A 27,870-nucleotide genomic window follows, 5' to 3' on the forward strand; every position below is an offset into this window, starting at 1 on the left:
GGATAATAAGAGGACCTGCCTCTCAGGGTTGTGGCGAGGATTAAATGTGACAGTGTTTATAAAGCACTAGCACAGTGCCTGCCACATAGTAGGAGATAATGAAATGCTAGCTATTATTAATATTGATATTGTAGTATATGCCTAGCAATAGAATCTCTGGGTCAAAGATGTTCAAGATATGAATATTTAAATCTCCCCTTTTTCAGCATAATTCAGAATTGCTTTCAAGAATGACTGGTTCAATGTTGAATTCCCCTAACAGTATATTAATGTATCTGTCTTTCTGTAGCTCCTTCAAAATTCATGATTCACTCATTTCATCCATTTTGGCCAATTTGCTTGGTGTGATATGAAACAGCAAGTTTTTTTTTTGTAATTGCCTTTAATTATTAGTGATGTAGCATAGTCTTTCATATGGCTATTAATACTTTGTCATTCTTATTTTAAGAACTGTTACTTCATATTCTTTGATCACTTATCCACTGAGGAATGGCTTTTGCCTGTCACATATTTGTCTTAGTTCCCTGCGTTCTGATATCTTAGACATCACATGCTTATTCGTTTTATTTGATGCCCAGATTTTTTCTTAATGGAATGGACTATTTCTCTTCTTTTGCTGTAGAGACATGGTAAACAGTTGGTCTTATCTCTGGAGGATAAGGAGGAAATGCCAAAAAGGACAGTTTGCTTAGGCATCAGAAAGGACTCTGACTGCAAGGGTGATTAAAGACAGGGTTAGTGTTTCATGGGGGCACCATTGGCATCTTCCTCCTCTGAACCATCTGTCTTGGATGCTTTAGTAATAGACCTTCATGAGGCACCTGTTGAGTTCCCTTCTGGAACTCTGGTTGTCTGTCACTTTGTTTACCATCCCCTCTTGCTCAGCAAAAGAACTGTTGCCTCAGGTGCCTTATATATGTGATTGATGGCAGTTGAAGAGAAAACACAGCACATGACAAACAGTGTGGAGGTGAGAAATTGAAGCAAGATCTTCAGGAAATTGAAGACAAACATATTGTATTAGGTTGGTGGTACACCTTTGTGGTATTCTTAGGTTCCAATGTATTTTCCTCATTCATAATCTTAGTATGATGTTTGTAGCCTTCTGGGTTTTTTGAATTGTGAGATTCATATCCAGAATTGTGAAGGTTCATGGAGTTCTGCTCTCTTACCGTATATGATAAGCCCACCACTTTTATCTCAATCCAAGAAAACCACATGCTTGCTGGCAGATATCCAGAAATTCCAATGGATTTGTGATCTCATTGATGACCTTTAGAGGTATTTCCTTCAAAGACGCACATCTCATCTCATATTTTCCTATCCTTCTTATATCATTTGGGTCCACATCCAGCAATAAATTTGAAGGTCTATCTGCTGGGAAGGAAATTTAATGTTGAATGAAGGAGACCCAGAACAAAAAGTTATTAAAAGCTTAACAGGAAGGACCTGCTGCAATTTCATTCAGCAGGCAGGCAGGTGGTTGTACCTATGAGACAGGCAGCACATCCCATTTTCAGGTTTCGAAGTAGCTACTTCAGTTTTCTTTTTCTTTCCTTCTTGTTGTTTTTAAAGGAAGACACAAACAAGTAAGCCCCTTGAACTTTGAAGATGATAATCTTTGACCTTTGCCTGCTTCCACCTGTGCTGTTGAGCTCCCTCCTAAAACATAAAAAATTAACTGCGTTGTTAAACCCAGGATTCTGGTGACATTTAGCTGTCTTTAGTAATTGGCTTAATGAACAGGTGTACAAGTCTATTAGTCATGCAGATGTTAATTTCAGAATAACATGTGCTCCCTGGTTTGGGGTGTGCTTTTATAAACTCCAACCAGTAAGGTTTGTTCCTTAATTAGGGCCTCATTATAAGGTATTTGTGTGTGATGCCTGCCATTAGGAGCGTTAGTCATGTTTGAATATGCTTTAAACTTCTGGAACACTTGTGGTAATGTCATCCCGATTACTTAAGGTACCACGTGGGTGTCACAATGAATCTACCTTTCTGGAGGCTGCCTTAGTTAGTGCACAGCTGGAGGCAATAGAGCAAGTCCAAATTTCCCAGCTGTAGCTTCACATACCGTGGCTGGTTCAAGGGAAAAACAATTTCTGCCTGCATATTGCATCAGCTTTTTCTTTACAAGCTTTGGTAAACAAATATGTTAGTCTTCACAAAATAAACTCAAAAACAATTGAAAAGAAAACCTTTGTTGCTTCCCAGACTGGCTAATCCGGTTTGGTATTCTGTGCTGATCCTTCAATTTATAGCAAGGTTATTTGTCCAAGTCTCCTTTAATGATGGGGATACTTGTCCATGATCCCAGAGCTCAAGCTCTCTGCTCTCCTGGGTTACAGGATCTTTCAAGTACCAAAGTATTGAAGGTAATGACAAATTCCTATGAATGGGGGGGACCTCCTCCAACAGCATCATTGCAGGAACTGTGCATTTAATTCTTGCACAATATCTCTGCCTACCCTAGTTATATATTTTGGACCTGTCTTAATAGTGTTCTAAAGCTTGAATCATATAGAGTCTTCTTCTCTCTGCTGGGAGGAGAGAAAGATGAGTGAAGGGGTGGGGAATGATAGACATTTTCAGTTATTTGAAGGGCCTTGATGTGGAAGGAGGATTAAACTTGTCCTTCTCAGGCCCTGAGGGAAAAACTGGGAGCAATGCATTAGAGCTGCTAAGGGGCAAATTTAGGATTATAGGGAAACTTCTTAAGAATTGTTGTGGTTCAGTCTCCTCTGACTGGTCACCTCACGACCCAATATGGGAGTTTCTTGGCAGAGATACTGAAGTGATTTGCCATTTCCTTCCCCAACTCATTTTACAGATGAAGAAACTGAGGCAAACAGGGTGAAGTGACTTGCCCAGGATCACACAGCTAGTAAGTGTTCTGAGGCTGGATTTGAAGTTAGGTCTTATTGATTCCAGGTCCAGCACTCTATCCACTGTGCCATCTCATTTCCTAAGACTTAGAAGCACCTGAAAGTAGAAAAGGGGGATCTTTGGAGGTAGCCTGCTCCCTCTCACTGGACGCAAAGACTGAAGTTTCTGTTGCTGGGTAGGTTGTAGAGAAGAGATTTTTTTTCAGGGTGGCTTGGATTAAATGGCCCTTTTGAGGTCTATTCCTACTCTCAAATTCTGGGGCAGTATATATTTCACAAATTGTTTGTTTTCGAATATCCCTGATGACACAGGTAGATGTTTAGTTATTGGAGTATGTATATATATATATATATATATCTCATGTTTTCATAATGTAAAAGGTTGTCCTTGCATGAGGATCTCTACTTTCAGGTGAACACTATTTTCAGTACATGAAGGAAAAGCAATAGCCTTTTTTCTTTCACAGGCATGCATTATGTCATGAATATATATAAATGAGGGGGAGAAATATGTGTGTGTATATGTGAATATATATATATATATGTGTGTATATATATATATATATATATATATATATACACATACACACTTCTGTGTCTATAGATAATTGATGTTTCACAGGTATACTAGGCTCACAACTTTTTATTGACTGTTTCTTATGATCTGAAGAGAATCCTCTGAGTTGGGTACGTTTTGTGCATCCAAAGTATACTGTGAAAAAAATATCAGAATTCAGTTATATAGTTGAAAAATAATAATTAGTATTTTAAATTACTTTACAAGCTGTATTTGTGAATAATACTAATTGTCTCTTCCACTGCTAGTGCTTTTACTTCTGAGATTTCCTTCAATCAGCTTGGTGCCAGAAAGTACCAAATTTTTGACTTCCCTCATTAGGGTGAGATCCCTCAGGGACAGGCATTCTTTTAACCTTTGATTGTATCCCCATAGTGTAGCACAGTTCCTGGCACATAGTAAAAGCTTAATAAATGCTTGTTGGGAGAATAGCTGACAAAAAAACATTAAAAGGACATCTGGTTAAGTCATAATGGTATGGACTTTCAATATACCGATGGATTTCATCAATAAAATTTTTATACGAAATGAATTAGCTTAATGGGCTACACACATTTGATTATAAAATCATATTATTTAGTTTTCGAAGGGACCTCATAATCACCTCACTATCACCTGAGGTTTTCAAAGTGTGGTCCATGGACCCGTGGGGGCCCTGACACCCTTTCCTTGAGCTCAAAGCTGTTTTCATAATAATACTAAGATGTTTTGATTTCAAGTATAATAAGTATTCATGAAAGCTCTTTGAAGCCTTCAATAATTTTTAAGACTGTTAAAAAAAAGTCCTAAGAACCATAAGTATTAGAACTACTGCTTTAGCCTGTAATGGCCTGAAATGCTACATGAGACTGAGTGACTTTCCAAAGGACAAACTCAGATCATAAAATTACAGAATCTAAGAGCTGGAATGGACTGCAGATACCATATGGTCCTCAAGAATTCCTCTATTATGTACTCACCAAATTGTCTTTCAGTCTCTTACTGGAATGCTAATGGTACTCTTGCACTTTTGTACACCTCTCCTGCTTATTAAGCTTTCCTCTATATCAAGCCTTAGGAGCAGTATATGTTGGGACATAGAGTGTATGATATAGCCTGACTCCTTAGAGTTTCAGTACCTGTAGCCTTATCCTACTTTCAGTGTCTTTTAGTTCTGTGATAATGAGCACATTACAGAACCTCTTGGTGACCAGACAACTCTAAGACTTCAAACTGCAGATATCCATTGTAGAGAGAGAGTTGCCTCAGTGGCAGTTTTCTACTATTGGGAATTTTCTAAGGGAATCACAAATTTAGGGGAAAGAGAGAGAAAGGGGGGAGAGGGGAGGAAAAAAGAAATTAAGCCAAAGTATTCTCTTCTGCTTCTGCTCAGTGTTCCTTGTTCTGCTCACTGGATCCTAGTTACTGAACCAGAAATGATGGGAACCTTAGTAAGTGAATATTCTGTTTTAGAATTTGTGATAGAGATAACTAGGGAATATCATCATATTTGACATGCACCCTAGATTGGCACGTTAAAAACATTAGAAGAGACCTTGGAGAATAGTGTCTTGGAAGCTAAAAGAACAGACCCTCTTTTTAAAATTTATTTATTTTTTGTTTACAGCATTCACTTCCACAAACTTTTGAGTTTTAAAGTTTCTTCCCTTCCCTCCCCAGGATGGCATGCAATCTGATATAGGCTCTATATACATATTCAAATTAAACATTTTCATGTTAGTCATGATGTAAAAAAAGAGTTATGACCAATGGAATGAGCCACCAGAAAGAAGAAATGAAGCAAAACAAAAAAGAGAGCAAATAATGCGCTTGGCTCTGCATTCAGACTCCAGAGTTTTTTCTGGATGTAGATGGCATTTTCCATCATGAGCTTTTTGGACTTGTCTTAGATCCTTGCATTGCTGAGAAGAGCCAAGTCTGTCAAAGTCAGTCACCATACAATGTGGCTGTAACTGTGTACAATGTTCTCCTGGTAGGAGCAGACCCCCCTTAAGAAGCAGTGGGTGGATCAAGTGTTAGACTGAGTGGAGGCCCAAGAGAATGACTTGGAAAATCCATTAGATGTAGCTGTTAGGATGACTTTCTTATTAGTGTAATAGTTGCTGTCCATATGAAGTATTTACCACTAGGGTGATCAGGGTTGTCATTGTCCTTTAACAGTGTGATTTAAATTTTCATACCAGCCATAATATGTTGTCTTAAAACCCTATATTGCATTTGCATGACGAAACATCACCTCAGAATATAGTCCTTATTATTTCGAGTACATGTATTCTGGTTATGTCAATGAGGATTCTCTTGTCATCTTTGTTTGGGGAAAAAAGCAGGTCATTTCCATCAAAATATTTCACATGATTTCCAAATTGGTAGGAGTCTAAAATTGTTTTTGTTTATATTGAAAAAACATGTGAGAGGATAAACATCTCTGATTGTAGAAATTCATAGTCACTGTGGAACCTCACAATTTTTAACATATCACAGTTTTACGACTATAGGGAAAAGTGTGATGTCTCAGTGCTAATCATGAGAAAGTCTCTAAAGTGTGAGATGGCGATTTCCCAGGAAAGCATTTTGAAATAACAAATTCCATTTCAGAAAAGAGTAGCCACTAGCTTGGGTATTGAATTGAATGTTTCGTGGCTATTGTAAAAGGTCAGTAGCTTCAGTGACCTGTTTAGCTGTTTTTAGCACTGGATCTCATTCATTGACTTCTCATTCTCAGTTGTCGTTTCAAAAATTTGAGCTAAGCTTTCATTCCTTCAACCAAAAACTCACATTTTAATTGGGTAGATAAAATGTAAATACCTAGATAAATAGAAGATATATTCAAGATCATGTCAAGGGGAGGAGTGAGCTGGGAGAGAAGGCACTAAGGGAAACTGAATGATCAGGAAAACCTTCCTGCAGAAGGTGGGATTTGAGCTGACTCTTGAAACAAAACAGGGAAACTAAGACACAGGTGAAGAGGGAGAGCATTTCAGGCATGGGGGACAGCCCATGCAAAGGCATGGAGACTGGAGATGAAGCATTATATTTGAGGAGCAGCAAGTAAGTTCATGTAGTTGGATCCTAGAGTGTATGGAGGGGAGTAAAGCATAAGAAGACACGAAAGCTCAGGGTGAGTTTGAAGTCAAACTGAGGATTTTATGTTTGACCTTGGACATGTTTTGGAGCCACTGCAGTTTATTGAGTGGGGGAAGCGGCAACTTAGCCAGATCCATAATTGAGGAAAACACTTTGGCACCTGTGTGATGGAGACTAAGGAGAAGTAGTTGGTCAGCTGGGGGAATATGAGCAAAGAGTAGGTGAGATCTTCATTGGAGACAGTGTTTCTTTCTGGAGTATTCCTTACAAAAAAAGAGAATAAATCTGGACTCCCCTCTCCTTGAAAAAATAAAAGTAGATTGGCTTCTCCAAAGTTGGTGAGGTGCTGTTCTTACCACTCATGAGGCCTTCTTTGTTTTTTTCTGTTCAGATACACTATGGCAATTGAGTTCCATGTATCTTAAATTTTCAAGTTCATATTCAAAGGATTTATACCTTGAATTGATTATTCCTCTGTTTGGTTTCTTGTTGCAAACTCTTGATCTCTCAGTTCTGTGACTTTTCCTTTCCCTGGTAGGGACCTGATCCTTACTGTGCAGCAGGTGGAAGGGAGTGAGTAAGTACTGAGGGAGCTGAAGCTTGGCTGGGGCTCAGACTGAGCTTTCGGCTTCCTCTGACAAGAGAGTTTACCAAAGCAAATAACAGTGACACTCCTAAGTGACTTTTTATGTAGCTCTTTAACTTTCATAAAGTGTTTTACATTGATTGTCTCATTTGAACCTCCAAACAACTTCTGAGTTGAATAGGACAGGTGTTATCCTTGCTTTACAGATGAGAAAATGGAAACTCAGGGAGCTCCACTTATTTGCCTTTCATCATCCAGTTATTAAATGCCAAAGGCAGAATTTGAACCCAGGTCCCCTTGACTCCAGTTCCCTCCTTATTAGAGAGAGACATAGAGAGTCGATTTTTTAAATGCCTTGTGCATATGTACAGTGATGCCAGTAATGTGCTCATTGGGAATCAGTCTTCTATAGCTTTGCAAGTAGGCCCAGAAGGATTGAATTAGCAGATTCTTAGCTGTTGATGTTATGGTTTCTGCTCCAGTATAATAATATTGAATGAATCAACCACATAGATTAAAGAATGTTTTAAAAGGAGTATGCACTGGCCATCTTGTCCATCCAAATTAGTATGATTTTACTGTACATTAATTATGGGGGCATTGTTGGTAATGGTAGAGATAATTGATGCTACATGCTAGGTAAGAAGCAACAATTGATTTTGGTTCTCTTTCACTTATCTGTTTTGCTTAAAAGCTGGTATTTAATTTGCACAGAAACCTTTAAACAGGTCTATATTTTTCTGTTTCTCTTCCTCCTTGAACTAATAAAATAAAGACATTCATTGATTTCAGAATGAAGTTTATTAACATAGTTAATATGGCTTACTCTAATGTAGCAATTGTGTATTTTCATTTTTTTCAGTTAAAAAGAACATCGATGTCCCAGAAGAAAAGAAAGTTGCTCCCAAGAAGAAAGTTAAAGAACTAAGAATTTTGGATGGAAAAACTGCTCAGAATCTGTGTATGTAAATCATTTTGGGGTCCCCTTCCTCCCCTCCCCTGTTTTTACTAAATGCTTTAAAGAAAACTGAATTCATAACTTCTTTAAACTTACATTTTGCTTGTTTTCTTTGAATATCTTTGTCTTCCAGCTAATTTCAGTCTATAGCTTTCCCTGGAGAAGGTGTTTTCTTTTTTTAAGGTCATTAAAAATCAGCTGCAATCCTGGCTGATTTGTGATAAAATTCTTACACATATCAAGTGATTCTGAAAGATTCCTTTGGGAGCTTGCCTTCCCTTCATTGCAGTATTTGTCTTAGTTCTGTTGTCTCACTTTCTGTCCTCTTCTATCACTGTAAGAGGTATGTAGGTGATCCCACTCAATAGAGCCACTTTTCTGCATAAACACGGCAAACCTGTTTTTTCCGTGCACACAGAGGACTGTGTTCCAAATTCACAGTGTAGGCGGATCTTTGGAACCTGTAAAACATGTAATTGATGCTGTCTTTTTTGATGTACCTGCCAAATTCTTTAATCTGGGATAATTTTCCATTTGAGGCCAAAATATGCTCAGTGAAATATATTTTGATGGGTCAGTTACTTTATGTATCAGAGTTTTTGACATGTTAACAAAATTTATTCATAATGACTATAATATGATATCAAGGTCCATTTCAGCAGGGATTATTATGCAAGGAAGATGAGTTCCAGTATGGGAGGATTCACTTGGATTCTCCCATTGACTGTACTGGAGATACTGTGACTGGGCCCACACCATTTTTGAGGCATGCTTTCATGTACTATTATCCAGCATACTATGTAGGAGTTTAGCAGTTTCTCATTATTACTTCTAATGATGATGCTTCTAATTGGCCTTTGAAATCTCAATTTACCTTCAATTACCTTGAAAACAGAGAGCTCTTTTTGATTTTCCTGCAAAGTGAAATCGCTTGCTTGACTAGTGCAGAACTACTCACTAAAGAAGGCTCTGAGAACTGCTGTAAATTCATGTTCAGTGGAAAGCTAAGGTGAACAGTCATAGCTTAAAAATGCATTTTGGGAAGCTGTGATCCACTTGTGCCTATGATTTCCAAATGGTTGTAGTGAGACAAAAGGATGTGTCCAGTTAAATAAATGCTTTCCAGAGCAAATGGTGATTCCATGTAGGAAGTAGCTAAGAGCGCTCCAGAGCAGCCCCAGCAGGGATGCACCAGCATTCGCTGCTCAGTTGGCTTGAATTTTTCAAGGGAAGAGAATGATAGCCTCTTAATGAGATGGCTACTTAGTGGGTTGCTTTAATCTCATGCCTGAGAAAAAGTAACTGGGCCGTTACGTTCTCTCTCAGTCAGCTGGGGATGCTTTCCACCATCAGGAGCCACTCTAGAAACTGAGGCCTTCTGACTTTGACTTTGGTTGTGGTGAATGTGCATCACCTGCAAACCCTGAGCTCAGAGCCCACAGCTCTGTCCTGGGCTGCTATCACATTGGCTGCTAGCAGCTTTTAATGACAATTGTGGATATCATGATTAGAGCTGGATATCTCTTATGTGATGACTGAGAAAACAAAAAGGAAATGTTCATTGGGAGGTTTAGCTTTTAACATTGAGATTAACTTTTTTTAAATTTCTTTTATTTTAGCTATCTTCCTGGGTTCTTATCGCATGTCTTACGAAGATATAAAAAATAGCATTCTGGAGGTGAATGAAGACATGTTGAGTGAGTCTTTAATTCATGTAAGTTAAACTGTTTAACGTTTCATTCATTTGGGGGGAGACTTTTTCTGGGTTATTGTTTGTTAACCTTGTTGAGGAAAAAGGAAATGTCCAACATTGTATATTCAGTTAATACTAAGTTGGGAGATCTAGGAGAATCTCTTATAATTATGCACATGGAGCTGTATTTTTTACTTCTGGAAAAGTTTATTTATGGAAGGAATGACTAGCAAGAGCTTTTTCACAGGTGGAAGGAAGCCTTTGTTATGGCCCATTCTCCTCCTCTCCCCCACTCCCCTTCCCCTCTTGGTTTGTTCATTTGAAGACAGTAGATTGTGATATCATGTAGGCACTTGGTGGAACTTGCCACTTTAGTGTAACCCCGAGTGTCTCCTGGGGTCCCTACCATTCCTCCTCATTGCGTCATGGCTTATTAGATCTCTGGACTTGGATCCTATGGAGCAAGGTTTTAATGAACTTGTACCAGGTTTCTCTTGTTCTTATTAAGGTACACTTACACAACAATTACACTTGGATACATTCTTTTGTGGATTAAATCTAGCAGAAAAGTTATCCCTGACATTTCTGTGTGCTATAAGCAGTCTTTGTGTATACCACCCGGATTTCAGTCATTTCATACTGTATCATTTTAAATACTTAACTTTGAGCTCTCCCTGCAGTGGTATCAGACGCCTTCTCTGCAGGCCCTTGTTCTTTTCCCTTTTGCAGCATCCTTCTGTTCTTCTCTGTTCCAGACTTTGGACAAGCATTGGTCTTGATTATACTTAGACTAAATCTCCTAATTAAAACCTGTTTGCCCTTTCCATTAGCCTCTAGCTGAATGTGCCAGCAGGAAAGTCGGAATCTTCTCGAGCTTGGTTCTCAGTATTTCTTCCATGGAGTCACAATTGCAAGAAGTGTCTTTGTCCACTCTCTTACTACCATTGCTGTTTCTCTGCTAGGAAGGACATGGGCCAAAATGAAGTGACCCTAAAATAAGACACCAACAGTAACACACAGTTTTGTCCCTCACGTAAATTAGACTGTGATGAGTTCTCGATGATGGTTATTAAGAAGGTCTATAGAAGTTGGCAATACAGCCAACACTGATTAGACACCCATTGTATACCGAGCACTGTGTTCAACCCTGCCAGGGCTGCCAGGTTGAGAAATGCTGTGGTTCTTGCTGTTAAGGAGACCGCAGAATGCCTCTTGTAATTCACAGTGTCATTTGATAAGCTCTAGTTCACAGTATCATGTGATAATTGCATTAGAAATTTCTAAAACAAGGCACTTCATGAAGAAAAAGCTTTGTGGGAAAAATTGCATTTAAGGTGAACTTTGAGGATGGATAGAAATTGATTGAATGAAGTAGAGAGGGATGGGTCCATCCAGACATAAGGGACAAACCTGGGCAAAGGTGTGGAGGTGTGTTCTTGTGTGAGTGTGCAGGAGTATGCAGTATGGGTTTGCATGCAGACATCTGGCTGATTTTTTGACTATTAGAGTACACGGAGGGGAGTAATAGGAGATGTGACCAGAGAGTGAGGATATTACCAATTTGGAGAGGGAGTTGAACTTTACCTGGGAGCCGAGATGAGGCCCCTGAAGAATTCTGAAGAAAAGAATGACATGATGAACGATATGCATAGAAATAGGATTGCCTAGGGTTTCATTGACAGAGGAAATTCCCAGGCAAGGAAATGCCCTATATCAATGCAGAGCAGTACCTTGTCTGCAATCTTTAATCGTAAAAAGTTGCCTAGACCATGAAATGATTAAATGACCTCATAAGGAAGATTTTTACATAAGAACGATTATTCTGGTAACAGAAAAAAGGATGGAGTAAATGAAGGACTTGTTAGGTGTTCTTCCTGGATGAGGTGGGATTGGAATTTGTCCTCAAAGGGGAAGTAGGTTTCAAACATAGGAAACATGTAAGGAATGGCAATCTATGTCAGGTATACTGGATTAGAGATGTTGAAGATGTAATGTGGGTGTGATGATTTGACCAGTGTGGCTATAGCAGAATGTTTATGTAGTTCCCCAGTTGATAAATGTCAAAGGATATGAATAGGCACTTTTCAGAGGAAGAAATCAAAGCTATCTATAGTCATATGAAAAAATACTCTAAATCACTATTGATGAGAGAGATGCAAATCAAAACAACTCTGAGATATCACATCACACCTATCAGATTGGCTAATGTGACAAAAGAGGAAGAGGATAAATGTTGGAGAACACATGGGAGAGTTGGAACACTAATTCTTTGTTGGTGGAGATGTCAGCTGATCCAACCATTCTGGAGAGCAATTTGGAATTAAGCTCAAAGGGCTACAAAAATGCGCATACCCTTTGACCCAGCAATACTGCTTCTAAGAGTGTATCCCCAAGACATCATAGAAATGGGAAAGGGTCCCACATGTACAAAAATATTTATAGCAGCACTCTTTGTGGTGAACAAAACCTGGAAATCAAGGGGATGCCCATCAATTGGGGAATGGCTGAATAAATTGTGGTATATGAATGTACCGGAATACTACTATGCTATAAGAAATGATGAACAGGAAGACTTCAGAGAGGCCTGGAAAGACTTATATGATCTGATGCTGAGTGAAAGGAGCAGAACCAGGAGAATTTTGTACACAGCAACAACCACAACGTGCAAGTATTTTTTCTGGTAGACTTAGAACTTCATTGCAATGCAAGGATTTAAAAAATTCCCAGTGATTTTTTAAGGCAAAATGCCTTCCACATCCAGAGAAAGAACTATGGCATTCAATTGCAGAGTGTAGCAGAACGTTTTGTTTTATATTATATTTTGATTTGTTTTATGATTTCTCCCATTCATTTTAATTCTTCTCTGCAACATTACTATGGTGATATCATATTTAATAGGAATGTATGTGTAGAACCTATCTAAAACTGTATGCCATCTCAGGGAGGGAGGGGCGAGGAGGAGGGAAGGAAAAAAAAATCTTGGTTATATGGTAGTGATTGTGGAACACTGAAAATAAATTTAAGAAAAGAATGTTTGTTGGATAATAACTAGCAAGCGGTTAGTGATATGGCTCCAGAGTAGATTCTAGGGGTCCCTGAATGGCAGCCTCAGGAGTTTTGATGATCTGAAGACATTTGGAAAATCCTGAAGATGTTTTAAACAGGAGAACAATACGATGAGACAGTGATTCAGGAAGATTTGTCTGTTGGTGCCTTATAGAATGGATTGGTGGGAAGACACAAGCCAGGGAGATGCATGAGAATGCTATCACAATATCTGCAGAGATTCTGAGTTAGGGTCATCATGGTAGGACTGTAAGTAGCAGGTGGAAGAAGCTCTCCGATGCAGCAAGAGGCAGATGGGGTTTTTGAGTTCTGGGCAATGGGAAAAGGTGTGATTTGGAGTCCAAAATGGATGGAATAATCATTCTTAAGTTTGGAACCTGGGTAACAGCAAGAAATGTGGAAGCTGTGTTAGGATGTGACTATTTTTGGAGGGGATAGGTAGAAGGTGGAAGTTTTATACATATTGAGTTTGAGGTGATGGGGTGACATTGTAGCAGAAATCTGTAACAGGCAAAGAAGAGTCATCCTTGGAAAGACTGTGGTGTCCTAGCAGCAGAGATTTAGGGTTAGAAGGGAGCTTAGAGACTATCTAGGCTCACCTCCCTCATTTTATATATGAGAAAACTTGGGCCTGAAGCCATTACAATTCAGCACTTCTTAAACTGTGGGTTTTAACAGGTCACAACCTACAGTTTAAGAAGTGCTGCATTAAATCACCTGTCCAAGGTCACACAGTAGCAGAGCCAAGATGCAGACAGAGATTCTTCGATGGAAGTCATAGTTGACACTCTAAGAATGAATGAGGTTTTTTTGGAAAAGAGGGGAGAGAGAGAGAAGAACATTGGGGAGTACTTTTCCTTAGCTTTGGGACTTAAAGAGGAGATGGAGGAATGATGAGAAGAGCAAAAGAACTAGATCATTCGACTATAGAGAATGGACAAGCTTTCTGGAGGAGAGACTAGATAGGTGGATAGAGTGGTCCATATGGGATAGAGCACAGTGAAGTCAAGAGAAAGCATTCCTTTTTGCCATCTGATTTATGCAGTTCAGTTAACACAGTACATGCCTTCCAGCTTGATTTTCAGCTCGATAGTACATCCCAGGCTTTTCGATTCTATAAGTGAAACTTCCATTTATTCTAAACCCTTTGACAACTAATTTAGTGATTTTTTTTCTGGGGCTAACTGTGCCCTGCTGGACCTATATGTGTCATTTGTTCGCTCTCTTTCTCCGCTCACATTTTCTTTCCTTCTCTCCCTTTCATCACTACAAATGAACCTACATCTTTACTCTCCAGGGTGCTCATTCTGTGTCTGAGCAGAAGAGAAATAAAGCCCCTGGTTTCTCCCTTCATATTTGGACCTGGAGCTACTCCTCCAAGGAGGACTTCTTGCCACTGCTACTTATGGATAGTCTTGTTTTCTTCCTCTCCTCTTGGCAGATGATATACACTTATGCAGGCCATATTACTTCTTTGAAGGCCATCTGGTGGTCCAGCTCAGCTGTATCGAGGTAGCAACTCCACCTTGCCATATGAATCTTTTCCAGTTGTGGCATCACATATGAAATCAAATCACATGGTCTTTTAAATCTATCGTTCAGCAGAGGCAAAATAGAACCAAAAGTCATTTCCCTCTTTCCTTGACCTGTAGACCCGACTGTACCTAAATCATCAAAGATAGGTGACTATCTTTCCTACATTAGAGAGGAAAAAAGTTCCTCAGTGTCCCTCAGTTAACTAATTTTAGAGCATAAGTATTCTTACAAACATAATTACATTCTACTTCTTATAATTATTCTTAAATTCATGGTTAATATTAAAGCTGTTCCCCCCCAGTCCACTTTTTCAGTCATTTCTCTATTTTGGGCCATCAGTCAGTACTTATGAAGTGCCTACTCTATGCCAGGCACCGCATGAAGTTCTGGGCATGCAAAGAAAGCCAAAAAAGATAATCCCTACCCTCAAGGAGTTCAGAAATTGGGTAAGATAACTCATAAAAAACAACTAAAAGGGGGGAGGGAGGGGAGAGAATGATACCTTGCATGGAAGTGTGAAGATGTTCAGAGGGATGTTACCTGGTGGGAAATGATGAAATAATTACCCTGGGCACCCTCCTTAAATTGAGGACCTTGGAGGAACCTAGCCCTCCATACAGTTAGATGGAAGGAAGGGGCCTAGGAGCAAGGGCAGCTGGGGACTTAAGAGTTTTGAAGTTGATGTCATCTTGCTAGATGATGAGATTCTGAAGAGCATAGAACACTGAAGTGTCTGTGTGTGTATCTGTATGTATGTATCGCTTATATCTTTTCGTGTATATCTGCACTCTCTCCCTGTCCCAGGGTTGATGACTTCCAAAGACCCTGAGTATGTCAGTTAAGCCTATAGTGTCAGTCAGATTGTACTTGAGTGCATTTTTCTGTTAAATAACAACTTATATTAACCATGTTAATTTTCATGGTTCTTTAGGGGAAAATGAAACATTGGCAATAACAGTAACAATAATTAGATGTTTTTCCAGTTCATCATCATAGTGAAATGTGTAATTAATTACTTTTAATGAGATGATAAAAAAATATGAAAAGCATCCTATCTGAATACTATGGGTATTTTCATTCTTTTGCTTCTAAACTTCTTAAACCATTGGTCTTTTGTAGTTCCTCTTGGCTTCCTTCCTAGGACTTCTCTTTGACTCAGCAATCTATTTTCATTTCTTTGGGTCCTTTGACATATCTCTCTGTCTAATGGTTGCTTTTTTCATGTGTTTTTCATCATATTTCTGCCACTCCATACATCTTCTGCATCTATATGATACACCTGTCACCTTTGTCTGGTTCTCTTCCTATTTTGAGATTTCATTGTACCACAGAGGCTGTCCATTTCATGTCATCTTCAACTCCATGGCAGGATTACCTTCCTTTCTGGTCATGCCTGTCCTCAATAAAATCTTTGATGCCACTTCCTAAGTGTAAGTCATCCTTGATAATGTGCTATGGACCAGTTATTCCCACTATGCATTTCCCCATTGCCGTTAAAAAACTGTCTGTACTGCTTAGTAGGGACCACAAACCTCAGTGTAGATCTCTTGAGTCATACTGGGTAGTTGCTTCATCAGTCAACACATTTCTTCCCAGTGTTACAATTTTGTGTTGGTTCATAACTTTCTACATGTTCTTGGGTTTTTTGGAGGTAATGGTGGTGGCGATACCAGGTTGTGTACCTCTCTTCTAGTATGTCTTTCAGTCTCATTTTATTTCACCTCCTTCATTGCTTTATTTTCCCTTTCTATACCTGTGGTATTTCTCCTGTCTGTGGTCAAGGACCATGTCTGATTGGTGATCCCTATGCTTAGCCCACAGTAAATGTTTAATAAATGTTGGTTGGATATTGATGGAATACTCCATCTCTGACTGTTAAGAAGCTTTAGAAATAAAACCTCATGGTGTAGAGAAAAGATTGGATGATGAAGGACCTTAGTTCTATGCCTAGCTCTACTACTTACTACTCATGTGACCTTGGAGAAGTTGTTTTTCCTCCGTGAGCCTGAGTTCCATCTGTAAGATGGCGGGGGGAGGGGGGGTTGCATCCAGTGGCCTCTGAGGTCATTTCTAGCCAAAATCTGCGATGCTCTGACAAACATCACTTTGTCCAGCAACAGTCAAGTGCCCCCTTCTTATATTAGTTGTTCTCTTTTTTGGGAGGAGTGGGGGAGCAGTGTTTCCTTACAGTACTTGGCACATAGGACACACTTAATAAATGCTTGTTCACTAACCAGCTGATAATATTTTCCCTGAATTCTCGTGATAAGCTGTTATATAACACAGGGAAAATGAAGAATTACCTTTTCCCATAAATATTGTTTTGAAGAATATGTAACTATAAAGATAAGATAATGTTTACTGAGAAGAAAGTGACCACAGTTTAGTAAAAGAACATGGAGACCTCATTTACCATCTTATTATCTAGGAGTGATGCCTAGATCTGACAAGACGGCTCCTTCCTTATGAGCATGTAGTCTCTGTAGTAGAAGTCATACACAGGTAGTGGTCAAATATAGTGCTACATGGTCAGTGCAGAGTAGAAGGATAAAAAACAAGTGCTCTGTGGAATTGAGGGTTTAGGGGAGCGAAGGAACTTGGAAGGCCTCACGGATGCAAGTGGCATTTCATATAGTCCTTAAAGGATTGCAGCAAGCAGAGATATGGGAATTGGGAAGGTTTGGGATGTTCTGGGAATAGGGAACTAATGTGAATCATGCAGGCATATCCATCCTCTGGCTTTCTGGCAGGGGAATGTGGAAACTACTTAAGACTGATGATTATACACCTAGAAGGGTGTTATTATTTATTTTCATTATAACTTCTGAAATGATATAAATGTTTCTGCCCTTATTCCTCTACTTTCTGACCTATTATTTCCTTCCCTTACTTTTAATTTGATCCATACAGCATGGGGTGGTTGGTAGCAGGGCTTGAGGCTAAGGAGGTGTACTTCCTTAATTTCAGTTATGGGATGTCATTCCTTTTGCTCATTTTGCTAATAACCACAACCTCCATTCCATTGCATTGAATTCCTAGTCCTTGTCCCCACACTGTTGAAACTCAGCAGATTCATTCAAGTGGTGGAGATAGTGGGATAGACTTGAAAATCCCTTATAATATTGTGGTTTAGAAAGTGCCCTCTGTTCTTTGACTTGGATTAATAGGACTATGAAGTATGGGCATAGGAATCAAATTTACATATATCATGTCTCATTGCTGGATGGAGATTGGGGAGCAACCTTCTATACATGTGAAAGGAAAATCAGAGTTGGATTTTTTATGCTAAATCCTTAGCTACAGATTCTGGAAACTCTGGTCTTAAATAACTAGCTGGTGGCATTTTCTGTAAGTGGGCAATAAAGATTATACTGTCTTTTCCTTCCCACTCAGCTGTCACAGTACAGATATCATCCCGGGCTGAGTAGTGTGTCTATCAAACTAGAAGGCTTTGTCAGTGAGGCCATGAGACAATGTGACTCAGTGGATAGAGAGCTTGCCTTGTGTTCAGGAAGCCCTCAGCAATTCACAAACTTCCAGTGCCCTGAGACTCTCTCTAAGACTACAAACTGAAAAGCTTTCTCCTCCAGTGCTGATGTGTTCTGGAAGGACGGTTTCCTTTCCAGAGTTCCCTACACTAATGAAATCACATTTTGTTGTTGGGTTGTTTTTCAGTCCTTTTTGATTCTTTGTGACCCTGTTTGGGGTTTTCTTGGAAGAGATGTCAGAGTGGTTTGCCATTTGTTTTTCCAGTTCATGTTATAGATGAAGAAACAGAGACAAACAGGGTTAAGGGACTTGCTCAGAGTCACCCAGCTAATCAGTATCTAAGTCCAAATACTCGAGAAGATGAGTCTTTCTGACTCCAGGCCCAGCGCTCTCCATTGTACCACTAGCTGCCCTGATGAAATCACAAATTCCAGCTAAAAAATAAAATGAAATACAGTGCAATTACAATATTCCCTTTTCCCTAGTACATAAACAGGGACTTTTTTGCAAGGATCCATCAAGATGCTGTCTACTTTTACATAAAGTAGGGAGAAAACTGAGCATAAACTTCAAGTCAGAGTTTGCTTTTCTGTTTATCACTATTTTCTGTTTTTTTTCAAGTGATTGAATAGAAGTGAAAATATTTTTTAAAAAAACCTTTGCCTTTTGAAAATTAGACTGTAATGTTTACAAAGTTATGAGCAGCAGTTTTTTAATATTTTATTTTCAGTAAGAATTATATGAACTGTTGAAAGCTAAACTTTTAGAACATTTGATACTGGCATAAGAAAAAAATTACTATGACTTGTTTACAAATCTGCCTGTTATTGAAGATGATAGCTACTATTGAAGACACTCAGATTAAGCTACTAATTCGGAAAGAAAGACTAGTAGCTCTTAAATTACAAATATCCCCAGTCAAGTGTTGTGTAAAGTATAGCACTTGGTGAATTGGTGAATTGTGAAGACCAGTGAGTACATTGGCTTGGGTTGGTATTTCTGTTACTTGTCTTGTCTTTACAATTTCCTAGTTCTATTAGCTTTACTAGTTGGTGGAGAGTTTACTTTTTATTTATTTGGCTGTTTGTTTATTGTAAAGACCAAACTCAGACCTTGGTAAGAAGCTTACCTAGGATAAGCCCTCCTGTTCCAAGGATTTGAGATTCTTGTAGGAGGATGAGTCTTTCTGCAGAGTTCTTATACAAAATGACTTGGGCTGGAAGCATAAGCCAGTCTCTACCTTCATGCATCTTATCTAATAGGGAAGAGAAATAATGAGACATCATCAATGTAAAATAGTCAAAAAAAGTTCAGTTACACTGACTGGAAATGTCATAGGACAAAACCCTGGTTAATTGCTAAGGTAGTGAGATAATTTCTTAATTGACTGGTTAAAGAAAGCTGGGGGAAGAGTTGAGTTTGGAGTTGGGTCCTGTTAAATTTGCATGGAAAAAGATCAGGCTGACATTCCCAGTGACTAGTTTTGTCTTCTCCAAAGTGTAGTCAGTCATGGTCAATGTATATTTGCAGGATGATGAATAAGGTATTTGGGATAGAGTGAAGTGTTTGTAAAGGTGAATAGTTTGAGGAAAGATTGATTGATGTGAGATTATGATGAGCATTGAATGCTCTGATAAGGAGTTTGGATTTCATCTTGGGGGAAATAGAAGCTTGTAAAGATGGACAACATCTAAAGATGTACATAATCATCAGTCTGCACTCCACATCCATCTTAGAGAAGAAAAAATTTGCATTTGGCTGGTGGGGAGTGGGGGCGGGGCAGAGCAAAAGCATGGATTTGAGAAATGGAGAATTGTATATGAAGAAGAGCAAGGATCTTGGAACTTCTGGATTGGTGAGAACATGGAGGAGAGTAAAGATCAGACAGTGATCACTCAGCAGGGCCACATATTGCAGACATGTCAGGAAGGATGAAAATTGGAGAAAGGGCCTCTTCCCAAGGTGTCCTTGCCTCTCTCTTAGGTGATTTTTACTGAAAACTCGGCTACTTGATGAGTAGATTGCTCCCAGATATTGCTTACCTGGTCTTTGCTAGTGATTAACCTTCTGTTTTTAATCAATCACAAATACTTTGAACGATTATTGCTTTATAATACACTTGAAGTCAGCAAATGCTGCTCTCCCTCTATTCTTGCTTCTCAGGTAATATTTCCCCAGAGATCCTAGGCCTTTTGTAAAGTCAGATAAATTCTGTAATCATTTTGTCTCCTGTTATAAAGTAATCCCTTGGTGATTTGATTGGTATAGTACAAGATCAACAAAATTATTTACAGAATGCCTTCATTTTTATCATTCTGACACAGTCCAACTATGAACAATGAACATCTGTCCAATTATTTAAGTCATCTTTTATTTCTGTATACAGTATCTTGTATTTGTATATATTTTGAGTATGTTTTGGTACTTTATCTGACAGATATTTAATGCATTTTAAAATTATTCTCTTCTCAATTGTCAAATGTTGTTTCTAATAAATGGAAAGACTGATTGTGTGGGTTTATTTTTTAATCTGCTACTTGCTAAAAGTTATTTTCTTTCTGCACAAAGAAAATTAATTATACTTAAGAAGGAAAACCATCAAACAGGGGAAAATCTTTGGATCAGATTTCTGTGAAAACGGTTTGATATCAAAGATATTTTAACGATTGATGTATGCAGAATATCTCAAGTTTTAGTACAGTTTTATGCTTTAGTAGCTTAATTATGTTATTTAGACTCCATTTGAAATGACTTTTTCAAATGCCAATTTTGGATTATAATTTTTATTGTTTTGTGGTCAATAAAAGATTGTTATTGTTTCTATTTTTCTATATATGTTTGCTGGTTAAATAAAACATAACAAAACACTAAATAGCAATGCTAAAGAATGTGTGTCAAACAACAAATAATAAAAACAGTAGTTAATTTTCTCAAAGAAAATAACTACAGTGAGCCAACATATTAGAATATTTGGAATGCAGCCAAAGCAAGCAGTCTTTGGGGGGAAAGTTTATATCTCTAAACCCTTTCATCAACAAACAGAGAAAACACAGACCTATGAATTGGGCATACAACTGAAAAGCCAGATAAACATTAAAATAACAATACATAAACCATTAGGTAATCTGATTAAAAAAGAAAGAGAAGCAATTACTGATATCAAGATGAAAAAGAATCCCAAACAAATGAAGAAGTAAATGAAATCACTAAAACTGATCATTTAAATGAAGCAAGTGAATATTTTTAAAAATGTAAAAAGCCCAGATGAACAGAGCAAGAAATAGAGGATTCAAATAAACACATCTCTGTTCTAAATGAGCTGCCAAAAGAAGAGAAATCCCAGGACCACCTGAATTTGCCAGTGAATTCTGTTAAACTTTAAATGAACAGTTAATTCCAGAATTGTAGAAATAGGAACATAAAAAATCCTACCAAGTTCCTTCTGGGACATAAATCTAATCTTAATACATAAACCAGTTAGAATCAATACAAAGTAAGCTATAGACTAATATCTATAATAAGTATCAGTGCAAAATATTGAAATAAAATATTAGCAAAGGGACTACAACAACATATCCAAATGGTGTATCCAATTTGGCTTTATAACAAGAATGAAGTGTTGATTCAATGTTGGGAAAACTATAAATATAGTAGATTACATTAATAAGAATGATTAAAAAGCATATGTTGTATCAGTAGGTGTGGGGGGAAAAACTTTTGTCAATTCAGTACCCATTTGTTTTGAAAAAAATTGAAAACAGAAATAAATGGAAAATATGTTAAATAGTATCTGTTTAAAGAGACAACATTGCATTCAATGGAGATAAATTAGAGCCCTTTCTAATGACACTAGGAGTAATGCAAAGGTCTCCTTTATAACCCAGATTACTTAGTATAGTACTAGAAATACTAGCTCTAACAATCAGATAACTAAAAGAAATTGTGGGAATAAGCCCAGGAAAAGAAACAAAATGATCAGTTTCTTCAAATGATGTGATAGATTGTTTACAAAATCTTAGAGGGTTAAATATTGACTTTATGAAAAATTACAGTAATTAAAAATCAATGGGAAAGGAATAAGGATTCATGCAGCACCTGCTATGTGCCAAGTACTTTGCTAAGTGCCTTACAAATTATTATTTCCCTTCCTCCTTCCTGATCTGCCACCATTGAGAAGGCAAGCAATTTGATATAGGTTACATATGTGTAGTCATGCAAGACATAGTTCAGTAGTGGATTGGTTGTATGACATCACCATAATAAAGTGAAGTTTCAGTGTGTCTGACTGTGGCTGATCAGACCAATATGAGCTCGTAATGCTATACCACAGGTTGGGCACAGATAGTCCATGTGAATATTTGGGGTGGGTACTCCAAATTTGTGCATCCAATGTTTACTTTGTGCTGTCTCAATTCTGCTTTGTTCATAGAGCACAGCACCCTTTCTGATGTGGGCACACCAGTCTGAGTGGTCCTGTGCCAGTGTCTCCCATGTTGCACAGTCAAATCCAAAGTTCTTGAGAGAGACCTTGAGAGTGTCCTTGTAGTGCTTCTTCTTACCACCATGTGATCTCCTGCCCCTTGCGATTCTCCATAAAATAGTCTTTTTGGCAAGTGTACATTTTGCATTCAAATAACATGACCAGTCCCTCAGAGTTGTGCTCTCTGAAGCATAGTTTGAATGCTTGGCATTTCAGCTCAAGCAAGGACTTCAGTGTCTGGTACCTTATCCTGCCAGGTGATCCTCAGAATCTTCCTAAGAGAGTTCAAATGGAAGCGATTCAGTTTCCTGGCATGGAGCTAGTAGACTGTCCACGTTTCACAGACATGCAACAATGTGGTGAACACAACGATTCTATAGACCTTCAGTTTGGTAGTCACTGTAATACCTCTTCTCTCCCAAACTTTTCTTCAGAGCCTCCCAAAACACTGAGCTGGCTCTGACAACGCGTGCATCAACCTCATTGTCAATGTGTTACATCCCTGGAAAGTATACTACCAAGGCAAGTGAACTTATCCACAGCATTCAAAACTTCTCCATTTGTTGTAACTGATGGTTCCACATATGGATGGTGTGGTGGTGGCTGATGGAGCACCTGTGTTTTCTTGGTATTAATTATTAGGCCAAAATGAGCACAGGTAGCAGAGAATTGATCCATATTTTGTTGCATCTCAGCTTCAGAGGCTGCATTGAGTGCACAGTCATCTGTACGGAAAATCATGCACCAACACTCCCTCCACTTTGGTCTTGGCTTGTAGCCTTTTCAGATTTTACCATCAGTACAGTAGTTGACCTTGATGGCATATTAGTCCTCACTGAAAGCATCAATAATAGGGTGAAACAGGACTGTGTGCTTGCTCCTGTGCTTTTTAGCATGATGTTTTCAGCCATGTTGTCAAATGTTTTCAATGAGGATGAACACAGTAGTTCCATAGTAGTCATGTTGTAAAAGAAAACATAGACTCAAATCACCCAAGAAAATTTTTTTTAAAAAAGTTATGATTTGATCTGTATTCTTTCTTTCTCACCATTCTTTTCTGGCACTTCTTTCCCTGGGGATGGATAGCATTTTTTATCATAAGTCCTTCAGAGTTGTCTTGCATCATTGTATTGATTAGAATAGCTAAATCATCCACAGTTGATCATCTGTAACAGTGTTGCTGTTACTTTGTACAGTGTTATCCTGGTTCTACTCATTTCACTTTGTATCAGTTCATATAGTTCTTTCCAGGTTTTTCTGAGAGCATCTAGCTCCTCATTTCTTATATCACAATAGTATTCCATCACAAACATATACCACCAGTTTAGCCATTCTCCAATTAATGGGCATCCTCTCAGTGTTCAGTTCTTTGCCACCAGAATAAAGCTGCTATAGATATTTTGGTGTAGTTCCAAATTTTTCCACATAATGGTTGATTCATTTTGTACCTCCACCACCAGTGCAATTTTCCCACATCGTCTCCAACATTTGTCATTTTCCTTTTCTGTCTTATTAGCCAATCTTATAGGTATGAGTTTTGTTTTAATTTTCATTTCTCCAGTCAGTATTGATTTATAGCATTTTTTCATAAGGCTATAGGTAGCTTTGATTATTTCATCTGAAAGCTGTTCATATTTTTTAATCAATTGGGAATGACTCTTATTTTTATAATTTTGACTCATTTCTCTATATATTTGTGAAATGAAGCCTTTTTTCAGAGGGACTTGATTCAATTTTTTTTATAGTTACGATTGTTAACTTCATTTTCCTCCATCCTATTTTCACCATTTGTTCTGTTTTCTTTCTCTCTTTTCACCCTGTCCCTGCTCAAAAGTGTTTTACTGTTGACTACTCTCTCCCCCAATTCACCCTCTCTTCTTTGACTATCCTCCTCACTTCTCTTATCTCCTTCTCCTACTTTTCAATAGAGTAAGATAGATTTCTGTAACCAAATGAGTGTGTATGTTATTCCCTCTGAGCCAATTCCAGTGAGAGTAAGGCTGATGCATTCCTCGCTAGTTGCCCCTCCACTGTAAAAGTTCTTTCTTGCCTCTTTTATGTGAGTCAATTTACCCCATTCTACCTCTCCTTTCCCTTTCTCCCAATGCATTCCTCCCTCACCTCTGATTTTTTTAGATATCATCACATCATATTCAAATTATACCCATGCCTACTGTGTGTATATATGTTTGAATGTACATACATACACACTCATTCTAACTGCCCTAATAAGAAGAAAGTTCTTATGAATTACAAGTATCATCTTCCCATGTAGCAATGTAGACAGTTTAACCTTATGAAGTCCCTTATGATTTTCCTTTCCTGTTTACCTTTTTACGCTTTTTTTGAGACTTGTATTTGGAAATCAGATTTTTTTCAGCTCTGGTATTTTCAGCAGGAATGCTTGAAAGTCTTCTATTTCACTGAATGTCTGTTTTTTTCCCCTGATGGATTATACTCAGGATTTGTTTTAGGGGATTCTTTAAAGTTCTTTGGAGGGGTTTGATGGGGAGCTCAGAGTAGTCCCTGCCTTCTTTCCAATGTCTTGGCTCCATCCTCTTATGATTGGAGATATATTACTTGCTCATAGGTAGCTATTGTAATGAAAATAACTACAAATTAATTTGCCTATTAAAGTTTCATATCACTCAGCATACAAAATGATTACTGTATAGAGCTAAAAAATGATAAACTTCATCAGAAAGAACAAAAGTTCATGAATTCGTGAAATAAAGCCAAAAGAAAGAGGGCTGATGAGTACCAAATGTCTATCTTCCCAGTCATCTAGCTCACAGCATAGGTCTTATGCTAGACTCCCACTCACCTCACATATCTTCTTGTTTGTACCTTTGCAACATCTGTCATCATCTTCTTGCCACTCATTGCTGAACCTATTTTTGACCCTTACCATCTCTTGCCTGTACTGTTGCAATAGGTTGCTCTGTGTCTCAACTTTCTCCTCCCTCTAATCCATCCTCCACGTAGCTGCCAACAGGCTTTTTCAGAAGCCCTGTGTCTGACCATGTCCCCCTCCTGTTCAGCGAGCTCTGGCAGCAGCTTATTACCTCCAGGATGAAGTATTAAGAAATTTGTTTGGCATTTAGCAGCCTTCATCACCTTTCCTCTCCTTGCTTCTCCACTTCTCATACTTTATTCCCCTCCACACACTCATTCGTCTCTCAGGTCTTCGACTAGAACATTCCCTCTCCTGTCACCTGCCTTTCCATTGGCTTTCAGGCATGCCAGGATTGTTCTATCCCTCATGACCGCTGCTGAGTTTCTAAGACTTGACTTTTCTCCCACCTTTTACAGACTCCTCTAGTGGCTTGTTTCTGCCCTTGTGAAATGACCTTCCACCCACTTTGTACCTTGTTTCTTTGCTCTTAGTTGTTTACACGTTGCCTCTCTCCCCTGTTAAAGAGTATGATCCTCAGGAGCAGGAAATGGTTTTGCCTTTCCTTGTATTCCAAGTGCTCATCACATAGTAGGCACTTACTAAGTGCTGCTTAACTGACTGACTGACAGCACAGCATTATAGTGAGCCCCCACCTCATCAAGCCTACTTGTGATCCTTCCCTATACAGACCTGACATTGCAGTTAGTCCAGAATTCTTTTGATCTAATTATTTATTGCTTCCCTTCTACCTTTCCCTTTTGCCTTTTTTCTGCCCCAAATTCTCTTCCATTGCCATTAGCCCTTACCTTTTTAAAATAATGGGACTTTAATTGTAAACTATTTAGTGATGTGCCTTACATGTAGTAAGCACTATGTAAATGTTAGCCATTATTATTGTTCGGGGAAAAATCATATTTATTGAATGACATAACCATTGTATTTGCTGATCCTATCTTGGCCCACTATCTTGTGTATGCTGGGTAATAAGCAATTTATTTTTATAGTGTTCAGTAAACATTATTGAGAATCTATCCTGCTTTTTTGCCATCTCATTGTTTTACACTTAATAACTGTGGGATGGCTTAGATGAATGTATATTAGAGTAAATATGTACATATATTTCTAGTTTGGAAAACAATCAATTTTTAAGAAATGGAGCAAGGACTATTATTGATATTATGTCTCTTTGAAACCTGATGCCCCAGGTTAGATACACTGTTACGTGCTATCATTATACAGAGTTGGAATATTGCTTCTAGGGAATTCTTTCAGATAAAACTAACTTTAAGATTTGATATATAATGTTTTTTTTTCTCTTTGTTCAGCTAGTTAGCTTGAATTCATTCATTTTACTAATTTCAATTGTGCATTTATGAATACTGAAGCTGACACTTTCACTCCAAAACTTTCATTTTTTTCCTTCAAACTTGATCATTTCCATAAAAGATATGGATAATTTTGAGAGGGATCAGAGAAAAGCCACAAAATAGTTGACTGGATACATAATAAATCTGTATAGGCTTAAAGATTTTTTTTAGCCACTAGTGGTAGACTTTCAAATATACCTTTATGGTAGCAGGAGGGTTGGTCATTGGTTTGAGAATTATATTATCTTCCTTGATGGGAAACCTTGCTGGGGAAACTCCCTCCATTGATAGGATGATGAGTTCCTTACTTGGGAGTTATACAGAGTTGCCAGGGACACTTTAAGTGATTTGCCCATGGTGACCTATTATGTGTCTCAGACAGGAGGAGAACTCTGACGTTACGCCAACCATCTGTCTGCCATTATTCCTTTGTCTCGCTTATGTACAAAGCAGTCAGCAAGCATTTATGAAGTACCTACTGTAAGTCAGATATTTTTCTCTGTTTTGGAAATATAGAAACAAAATTGAAACATTGCTTGCCCTCAAAGAGCTTGCATTTTAAGGGGGGAAATATTGTGTAGATATGTATTTACAGAAGATACACAAAATAAGTTCAAGGCATTTTCAAGAAGGCATTAAATCATGGTTGGGACACCATGCCAGTCTTCTTTTAGCAGATGGTGCTTGAGCAGAGCCTAGAAATAAAGCAGAAATTCTAAGAGGTGGGGGGGTGAACATAAAGTATTTTCCAGGTACAAAGGACAGCTGACAGGAAGGTGAAGAGATTGGAGATGGATTGTAGGAGCAGCAAGTAGGCTAGTCTGGTTCAACCCTAGAGCACAGGAAGGCAAGTCATCTTTTTTTCTTTCTATCCTCAAGACTTACCACTGGGCTTGGCATATACAGTAGTGCTTAATAAATGCATATTGATTGTTTCACTTTGGGTCTCGGTTTTCTCATCCATAAAATGAGGGAATTGACCTAGATGACCTTTGAGGATTGAGGTCCTTTCCATTTTTGTATCACTCATTGATTTTCCTTGTATTATGTTATACGATCATGAACCAGAGATAACTTTCCAGTGTTCGCATGGTAGCAGCCAAGTGAAGCTGTGTAAGTAGGGCACTACTGAGGATCTCAGAACACGATCATGTTTTCAGTCTAGTGCTCTGACAAGATCCTTTCTTTATATTTCCCGATTTCCTATTTAGAGTGATTTGAATATGAATCTAGCTACCCTTGGCTCTGGA

At 38.3% G+C, this 27,870-nt stretch overlaps 1 protein-coding gene across 7 annotated transcripts in view; it reads left to right on the forward strand.

The window, feature by feature from the left end:
- DIAPH2 (diaphanous related formin 2) overlaps positions 1-27,870 on the forward strand; it is a 1,011,052-nt gene that overhangs the window by 390,346 nt on the left and 592,836 nt on the right. For all 7 annotated transcript variants that reach the window (XM_072625718.1, XM_072625715.1, XM_072625716.1 and 4 more), the window contains 2 exons: positions 7,998-8,096; positions 9,713-9,807. In XM_072625718.1, the coding sequence (XP_072481819.1) occupies positions 7,998-8,096; positions 9,713-9,807 (194 nt within the window). The remainder of the gene's footprint in view (positions 1-7,997; positions 8,097-9,712; positions 9,808-27,870) is intronic.

Source organism: Notamacropus eugenii, chromosome X (genome assembly GCF_028372415.1).
Source record: "Notamacropus eugenii isolate mMacEug1 chromosome X, mMacEug1.pri_v2, whole genome shotgun sequence".
Taxonomy (NCBI): domain Eukaryota; kingdom Metazoa; phylum Chordata; class Mammalia; order Diprotodontia; family Macropodidae; genus Notamacropus; species Notamacropus eugenii.